Source organism: Paramisgurnus dabryanus, chromosome 23 (genome assembly GCF_030506205.2).
Source record: "Paramisgurnus dabryanus chromosome 23, PD_genome_1.1, whole genome shotgun sequence".
Lineage (NCBI taxonomy): Eukaryota > Metazoa > Chordata > Actinopteri > Cypriniformes > Cobitidae > Paramisgurnus > Paramisgurnus dabryanus.
The window spans coordinates 26,979,358-26,989,406 of NC_133359.1; the positions used below are offsets into that span (position 1 = coordinate 26,979,358).

General features: G+C 36.7%; 1 protein-coding gene across 1 annotated transcript; it reads left to right on the forward strand.

The window, feature by feature from the left end:
* Window positions 1-1,188: 1,188 nt before the first annotated feature.
* sall1b (spalt-like transcription factor 1b) lies at window positions 1,189-8,623 on the forward strand. The gene is made up of 3 exons (XM_065291216.1): window positions 1,189-1,440; window positions 4,080-7,144; window positions 7,250-8,623. The coding sequence occupies exons 1-3, from the start codon at window positions 1,398-1,400 to the stop codon at window positions 7,592-7,594; spliced, it is 3,453 nt and encodes a 1,150-aa protein (XP_065147288.1). The 5' UTR covers window positions 1,189-1,397; the 3' UTR covers window positions 7,595-8,623.
* The last annotated feature ends 1,426 nt before the right edge of the window (window positions 8,624-10,049 follow it).

A 10,049-nucleotide genomic window follows, 5' to 3' on the forward strand; every position in this document is an offset into this window, starting at 1 on the left:
ATCACACAAAACAAAAATGACATATGTATTTATGTATTTGTGTGCCGCACGGAAGAACCATGAATCAAAAGATCAGGTGGACAGTAATAGTCATGTTCACGCACCATCAAAGAGTAAAGGAGAATTCCTCGTGCATAAGGTAACACATCACCGATTACAGCAACACAAGCTGCTAAGAAAAGACAGGCAAAAATAACTTGTTTACAGCATGATGCCATTTAATAAAATGCTTTTTAACAGACAACCTTACAAACTAAAACATTCGACACAGTGGTTTAGTGTGTTTCATTGTTTATTAATGCATTCGATTATAATGAGTTGCACCATTAGCAGCAATACGCAGACAGGTTTGTTGAAAGTTGTGTGTGTTTGTGGATTCAGTATCAAAAGTGGGGTGAAAATAATGGACAATCATAGTGCATTTATGCCATCAGACAATGTCACAACATGCTAAAAATAATGCCGTACTTAATGCATTATTTCTGTTTGTCCTTATTTTTGTACATTTTTGCAATTTATTTTAATCTCAAAAAATACAGTTTAGCTGTTCACTCATGCCATCTCCACAGGATTACTGAAATTATGTCTTTACATTAAACTCTTTTTACAACTTGCATTAACAATAAATATTTCTTCTGAATCTGTTTTTAAATGTACTGCAATATGGAATACATTGTCTATGATTTATCATTATATGAAATAAAATAAAAACAGTCAGGGATAAATAATACTTTAGCTTATGTATTTTATACTGTGCTATTGTGGATAACATTGTGTGTTAACATTAAGTTACAAACAAACATTTTCACTATGCTATTGCTGCAGTTTTTTACGTTAACAATGATCACTCACATATTGAAATATTGATATGGTATGTTATTAATGTTTACTACTGATTAATAATACTTAAAATATTTATCTTACACAATAATAAAAGTTACTATGCTATGAAGGAACATCCTGTGGCCATAAAACATTCATCACATTTCCAGCCACTGATTCATGCGCTCGTGCGCTTTTTAATGATCACAAACTCCTCCCCGTGTAGCTCTCTGACTAACAGAAATGCTGTGGGGGGCGGGGACTGTTTAACATGTCGTCCAATAGAAGTGCTGATGGGCGTGGCTGAATGCTATCGGTGAACGTCCTGATGGATTCGCTGTTGTCATCATGTAAGTTGTCGTAATGAATCAAATGTGGATATCTGCACTTTTGTGAAGAATGCGACCATCATAACTTCATTTCTGCATAACCTATTATTATTATTTCATGATAAATGTGTTGTTGGCTCATCGCCGACGGACTTTTCATTGATAAGGATGCTTTGCTTTTGACATTTGGTGAACTTTACTGAGCGGATGTGCACGAGAACATAAACAGATATTGTTTTATTCAGCATGTCCCGGAGGAAACAAGCCAAACCACAGTATGTTCTCACCGGTAAGTCCTCACAAGACTTTCTGATACTGAACTTTGATATTTAATATGAAAAAGTATATTGAGCTGTTCATTTAGGTTTGTATAACGATTAAATTTAGTCCTAGTATTTAAAGTAAAATAGTTAAATCTGTCACCGCACGTGTCAGGGATTTTAAGATAAATTATTAGACGTGTAGCAGAATTACAGAACATGCTGAATTGTATTGTATTTATATGAATTTTGTTAATTGTACACGTTGTATGTGCTGGTTTAAAGTGCTCTTTAGACACATTAAATAGTTACAAACTTTTTCAGTGTTTGGCCCCCCTTGTATACGGTGCATTCCTTCGCGGCTCCCCAAAGAAAATTTGTGACAATAACTGTTCTAAATCTCAACGTTTTAATAAAAATAAAAAAACATTAAATTATACAAAAAAAGTAGTGCTTTTGGTTAGTAGGAATGGTAGCCTTATTTTTTTAGGTTTAATAACACAGAATTTATGATAAATTAATGTATTTCATAAAATGTCATAAAACTGGTGCCCCCCTGGCACCATCTCGCGGCCCCCAGTTTAAAAACCACTGTTTTAGGAGACCGACATAAGTTATGCCTATATGAATTACTCCCTTATTCAATGAATGAACGAACATGAAGGAATCAGTATAGTTTTAAAAGCACCCAGGGTGAAACTCATGATTGGTCACTACTTAGTTCCCATGTTTCATTTGTGTTATTAAATAGGTGTCATGATTGTACTATTAGCCTATCTGAAAGATATTAAAATTATAATTTTTTAAAGATTTACTGTTTCTACATAAAATTATCCTACATAATGTAAATAACATTCTTTAAAATTTAATTTCGATCTATTTAATAAATTCAATGTGAAATCAAACATTGATGGTCATTATCATTAGATTATTAGACTTTAGACTGTATTTTAGAGACAGAGTCACACACAGGGCTGTCAAAAGATTAATTGCATACAAAATAAGAGTTTGTGTTTGCATAATATATTTGTGTATGTATCGTATGTAATTATTATGTATATATAAATACACATATACATTTAAGAGAAATTTTATTTATGTATTTATTTTTAAATCTAAATTATTTTTAAATATATTTTAAAATATATCAAAATCTAAATATATATACATGCATACTCCCTATATACATACATGCATGTGTGTGTGTATTTATATAGGCTATACAAAATAATTATACACAGTGCACACACATATATTATACAAAAACAAACTTTTATTTTGTATGCGATTAATCGCGATTCATATTTTGATAATAAAGATGTTTGATGTATATGTTTTACCATGTGTTGACTCAATCTATAGCACAAGTATGCTGTATTAAAGCTAGTCAAGACAAGTTCATGAATCTGCTTTAGCCCACACAGAATGCCGCTTGTGTTTTCTTACAGCTGCTGTTAAACTTTACATCATTTACTTTAAGTGAAATGACAGATGGAACAAACCAAAAAATACCTGCAGACAGAAGCCTTTTAAAATAATGGCCGAAAATATGTGAAAAATCTATGAAATAGATTTACTGTCAAAAATCAAGATACTACAGGAAAAAGTTTTCACTGGTTTTATCTAGCTTTTGCAACTTCCAGAATCCCTGATTGTATTGTTCCAGACAGCAGACGACTCTGGGCCGGATTGGCACCGGATCAGCGCCAGAGCGGTTGACTTCGGCACAGATCCGGAGCGGATCCGGCCCAGAGTCGTCTGCTGTCTATGTTGTGGAATGCTGGTATGATATTTTTTCCATTACATTAGGGTTGCCAGATTGTATGAACTGTGTTAAATATGATTTAAAGGGGACATTTTTAAGATGTCAAATAATTCTTTGGTGTCCCCAGAGTACGTATGTGAACTTTTACCTCAAAATACCCCACAGATAATTTATTATAACATGTTTAAATTGCCACTTTGTATGGGTGAGCAAAAATATGCCCCGTTTTTGGGTGTGTCCTTTTAAATGCAAATGAGCTGATCTCTGCACTAAATGTCAGTGCAGTGGTTATAGATAGTACAGATTAAGGGGCGGAGTCATCCCCTTCTGACATCACAGGGGAGCCAAATTTTAATGACCTATTTTTTCACATGCTTGCAGAGAATGGTTTACCAAAACTAAGTTACTGGGTTGATCTTTCTCACATTTTCTAGGTTGATAGAAGCACTGGGGACACAATTATAGCACTTAAACATGAAAAATTCATTTTTTTGTGATATGTCTCCTTTAAAGATAAAACATAGCATAATAAATGCCATTAAATGTGCCACCTTTACTTATGTATAAATAAAATCTGAGTGATTATGTTTTTGCTAAAAAATAATGTTTTTGTAAATATATGGTTTGACCGATTATTTTGATAAAACAAACCTTTTCAGTTTATAATACTTAGGCTATCCTTAATATGAACAACAAAAGCTACAGGATTGAATTTGAGATCAGTTTGAATTTTCCATCAATGTACATTATATAATGGAGATGTTTGAAAGGTCTATTGATGCCTTTTAAAAGATTATAAAACAGATTTGCTTTGATTATTTGCTTTTCTGTTTTAAGATGTTGTGTAATTGATGATATATATATATATTATCAATTATCTGTTTATTCTTTATTTACATTTAGATCACACAACAGAGAACGTCCTCTCTCCATCCTGCGATGTCCGTATCTGTCAACGATGCTGTGCTGAATTTGCCGATGTAACAGACCTCCATCAACATCAGAAAAACTGTTTAGATCAGTTAGTTCTGATAGTAAGTGCAAATGAAAGCCTAGACTCTCCACCTTCATCCTTCAAATGTAACCCATCAACCTTCAATACTGAAGAGAAACTGAACGGTGTGACAAATAATAGTGATACGGAGGAACTTGATAGGCTTTCAAGTGATGAAAAATCTTTAGAAATGGACAAATCCTTAAATATAATAGACAAGAGCAGATTTGAATTTGCTGAAAGGTCCCACGTACATCTTGATGGAAATGATGATGCTGATGACTTTAGCTCATCTTACTCACCATTCCTATCTCAAGAGGGTTCCTTACTCGAGTTGTGTAAATTATCCACTATTAATAGCAACGTCTTCATTGAAAACCTAGAAAACACCAAAGTGGCCGTGGCTCAGTTTTCGCAGGAAAAGGCAAGCTGCAGGAATGCTAGCAGCAACAAAATGTCCGCCTCTGGTTTGATTGAACAGCTGTTTGCTCTACAGCAACAACAAGTTCAGCAGCTCAAACTAATTGAAGAAATTCAACAGCATATATTACTATTAGCAGCCCAAAATACTGATACATCGTTGGCCGGTTCACTGATAAAACTCAGCTCAAACTTATCTGAGCAACTAGCAGCTGCTAAGCTAGCAGAAGACCGACCTGCTAATGCTAAACAGTCCATTTACGTTTCACAGAGCAGTCAAGAAGACTCAAAGAGTGATAAAGAAAACTCTGAAGTGACTGACAACATTAGAGGCAACTCGTTGCCTATAAAATTTGGTGGGGATGTACGGAACCAATCTTTTCACAATAACACAGTCGCTGAGAACGGTAGTTTGAAGCAGCAGTCTCCATCTGCAGATTTTGTTATAAACAAACATGAAACACCTCATAAACAAAATGATCTTAATATGTGTGCAGACAGCTTGCCTAGCATAGGTGCAATTGTGGAGGACTTGAATGCTTTGACTGCACTAGCCCAGCAGAGGAACGGCAAACCACTTAACTTAACTTTTTTCGACCACACGAAGAGGCCGTCTGAAGATTGTATACTCAAGCACAAATGCAGGTTCTGCGCCAAAGTATTTGGAAGTGATAGCGCTTTGCAGATACACCTGAGGTCTCACACTGGAGAGCGACCTTACAAATGCAACATATGTGGAAATCGATTTTCCACACGTGGAAATCTCAAAGTCCACTTCCAGCGTCATAAAGACAAGTATCCTAACATACAAATGAATCCATTTCCAGTTCCAGAGCACTTGGATAACATCCCAACTAGCACAGGTATTCCATATGGCATGTCTCCGCTTCCTGAGAAGACCTCCCCTAGCTTGGTGGATGTTAAACATTTAGCAGCCAACTCAATTGGCTGTATGCTTCAATCATCTGTGCAGAGTTTCCCTCCCATTAAAAAAGAAGAGGAGGGGGTATCAATAATCAAACCTCAACATTCTGGTTCCAGTGAGAGATGTAATGGGTATCAGAATGTCCCTCCCTTAATTTCCAATGAGAAATTTCAAGAAGCCTTGAGTCTTGCTAACTTTACTTCAGCGGACAGTACAAAAAACCAAATTGCTATAAACAACTCCGGAGATTCAACAACTGAACTACAGTTTGAAACCAAACTTTTCAGGAGACTTCAAGATCCCCCAGGAGCTTCAGAGACATCGAAGCTGGAGCAGTTGGTGGACAAAATTGAAAAGAAGTCCTCTGATCCCAATGAGTGTGTCATCTGCCATCGGATTCTTAGTTGTCAGAGTGCCCTCAAAATGCATTACCGCACACATACAGGTGAGAGGCCATTCAAATGTAGAGTGTGTGGACGGGCTTTTACTACCAAGGGCAACCTAAAGACCCACTACAGTATTCATCGTTCCATGCCACTCCTTACAATACAGCACTCATGCCCTATATGCCAAGAGAAGTTTACAAATGCAATAGCCCTACAGCAGCATATTCACATGCATATGGGTGGTCACATCCCTAACGTCCCACTTCAGGACAGCCACTCTATGGACCAGGACGTTGACTCAGTAGACAATAAGAACTTGAAAGTCGACTACATGGAGGTTGTAGACGCTGCTTCGGATTGTAAGTACCCAGACTCATTACCTGACAGTTTAAGATCTTCTCCTTCTTCTTCTTCTGAGTTTACCAGGACGACTGGATTAAATAGTTTGTCAAACGGTGGCTTTACTGTGCAGAACGGATCAATGCATAGAGACTGCTTAACCCAGAAATCATTGTCATTAGATGGGGATTATGAGAGTCACAGTTCAGCCAACATTGAGACAGGCAAAATCTGGAAGACCTCCTCTCCCAATAGCTTTACTCTTGAAAAACACGAATATTCTGCACCTTCATCATCTGAGTCAAATAGCTCAACCATTTCACAACCTAGGTTAATAGACGGAACAACTGGAGACATCTCAAAAGATAGCATGACCATGATATTGTCAATCGGTGAGCAGGGAACCTTGAAAATCAATGTTTGCGATATTTGCAACAAGACGTTTGCCTGTCAAAGTGCTTTGGATATTCACTATCGAAGTCACACCAAAGAACGTCCATATATCTGTAGCGCATGCGATAGAGGGTTCTCGACCAAAGGTAACCTCAAACAGCACATGTTAACCCATCAGATAAAAGACTTTGAGCCAGCAAATCTGATTTTTCCACCAAACCAGTTTCTAACGTTGGTGGAACCGGTCATTCCCTCAAAAAGAACTGGACTCAACTGCTTCATTCGGAAAGACTCCACAGCGGGTGTAGTCAAATCCTCAGCTTCCACGCTACCCATAGTCTCCACGGGAGCACCACTTCGGCGATCAGCTAAACAGCACTTCTGCCACACCTGTGGGAAGAGCTTCTCTTCCTCAAGTGCTCTTCAGATTCATGAGAGGACCCACACTGGTGAGAAACCATTTGCCTGCAACATATGTGGACGTGCATTTACCACTAAAGGAAATTTGAAGGTATACCATCAGTGAAAAGTGGTAAAAGTATCACACATTTTGTTTGTTTTGTATTGCCTTTTGGTATTGGTTGTTTAATCAATTGTGTTCTTTGGGATGTCACAGGTTCATATGGGAACTCACATGTGGAGCAGCTCTCCAGCCAGACGGGGTCGTCGACTGTCGGTTGATGGTGGATTTCATAGATCTAATACTGATAGATTTCAAGACACTCCCCCAAAAGATGTGGTAAGAGTGAATAGTGAGGACTCTTCAGGCATCTGGAATCAATTTGCCTCCTTTACTACTGGTTTGGCTTTGAGAGCAAACAACATACCTGTCATTCAAAATGGTGTCATGCCTCACTTGTCAATATCTGCTGGGCATCTTGAAAGCTTTGAAAAATTGCAACTTAACAGAGCTTTACCTTGGTTGGAGAGATTGGGTGAAAACGGTGCAACCAGCATTTGATCCAGGACAATAAAACAAATTAAATACATGCAAATACGATGCATTTCATAGTTATATGTTTTTTGGTCAAGGGTATCCTATAGTTGAGTGACATTATTAAAATGGGTACCACATGGCTAATGAGTGCTTTATTCTGATTGGTTAAAATGTTTTCCACAGGTAAGCATTTTTCCTCAAAAGGCGCACAATTGACTGGTCAAAAGTCTGAAAATAACCACCAGAGCAATGTATTTGGTAATCGTGGTATAAGCGCAATAAGTGACTACGGTCTTTTAAATTATTAGAAAATAATATTGCGTCGTGCAATATTACCCCAATGAGTGTGCATCGTCAATTATTCCTTACATGATGTTGTGTGATGTTGGCTAAAGTAGCATGGGCTGTATTGATTGTATTGTGTTAAAGGGATACTCACCTTGACCCAAAAAAGAAATTCTGTCATCATTTACCCACCCTCAAACCTGTGTAAATGTTTTGTTCTGCTGATCACAAATGAAGATATGTTAAGCAACGTTTGTAACCAAACAATTATGGGGCACCATTGACTGATTGTATTTTTTTCCTATTGTGGTTGTCAATGGTGCTCCAAAACTGTTAGATTACAAACATTTCTCCAAATATCTTCTTTTGTGTTCAGCAGAACAAAGAAATGTATACAGTAAATGATGACATGATTTTTATTTTTGGGTGAACTATCCCTTTAAAGGCAGGGTGCATGATTTTTGAAAATCTTTCAGAGATCATGCACCCCGCCTTTAAGGCTTTTGTTTTGTACTTTTATAAAGTACTGTTAACATGCAGTCTGTCATTTGGAAATTTAAGTATTTAGAAGTATTCACTGCGAACATTTGCGCAATGTTTGGTTTTAATATGTTTTGAAGTAATGTCATGATGAGATTAGTTTATTTAATACAAAAACAGTATCCCCATCATAACTATTTATCCCTCTGTAATTTATATTAATAAGAAATGTGTACTTTGTTATACTTGTGTACAATGTAAAACAGTAAAGGTGAACACTAAACCATACTAATAGTATTTATTTTTTACATTTTGCAAACATACACTTATATTCTTACATTGGAGAAACAAATATGTACAATGTTATGCATAGATTGCGCTTAAGCAAATGCATTTTTTTGATTAAAATCAAAGTGAATTTACTTCTGAAACTGCTCATATAATGTAAGTTGACCACATGAGTCAACAAGAGAAGTGGATTTCTTTTCCATTCATTTACCATTGGAGAACTGGACTCCTTTTTCACTCGTTTACCATTAACAAAGAAATGATTCATTTCCACAAGTAGTATTCATGCCCTTTCTCTACTGATATAAATCTAGGTCACCTTGTCCTCAGCATTTACATTTCAATAAACTTACCAATAATAACACATTGTGTTAATACGCAATGATCTTTGCCAATGGAAGATGATACTTCTACAAGCTAACCGAATAATAGAGAGCATTCATTGAGCAGGTACGACTCATGCGCTCTACCTCATGTCTGTAAAGGATACGGACAGATGGCCAGCAACGGTTTGGCATTTACTGTCTGGACTCTTGCTATGTCTGCTTCATGGGTGATAAAATGCTGTATTGTCCAATTGTGAATGATGTGGTCAGTATTACACTGTTAATGGCTATTGAAATATTATATGGCTAGTTTTTAAAAAATGTCATATGTGGCAACCATTAATGGTTCCTTCAAAGGTTCTACCTTATGATTGTAAAGCATTTGACTTTACAAGACTTGGGGGCAGTTTCCCAAGGCTAAGTCCCAGATTAAAATGCATGTTTGAGCTGCCTTCATTTAAAAACACCTGTATCTTATATTGTATATCAGTGCCATTGTTTGTCTCAAGATGCACACCAGTAAAGTTTGTGGAAGGTTTGTTTGTAAAAAACGTAAAGGTCCTTATACACTGTGAGAAAAAAGTGCAAAACTGTACCTTTTAGGGTACAAGTGTCCGTCACTGGGGTTGTACCCTAAAAGGTACAGTTTTGTACCTTTAAAGCAAGGTACAAAATTGTACCTTATAACGTTGTACCATTTAAGGAACAATTTTGGACCCCATGTAAATAAGGTCAAGTCCTGGATTAATCTAAACCCTGTCTAGAAAACTGCCCCAATGTGCAAAACTGTATAGATTGACCATAAATGCCATTTATCACGGATGCGTCCTGGCCAGGATTTTCGACCACACGCCATCAAGGTTCTCACATTTTAGTAAAAAAGTAAGACTTACAATCATTTTATTCTTACTTTAAAATGTACTGGTTGCTTCTTAAATAGTAAACCTCGATGGATGATGGATGCGGTCGACAAATACGACTTCTGGAAGACGCGGCCGAAATCCTGGCCAGGACGCGTCCGGGAAGAATTGCATGTATGGTCACCCTAAAACTGTAGATGTGGTTACCATTAACCTTATATTTGTTTGTGTCAAGATTTT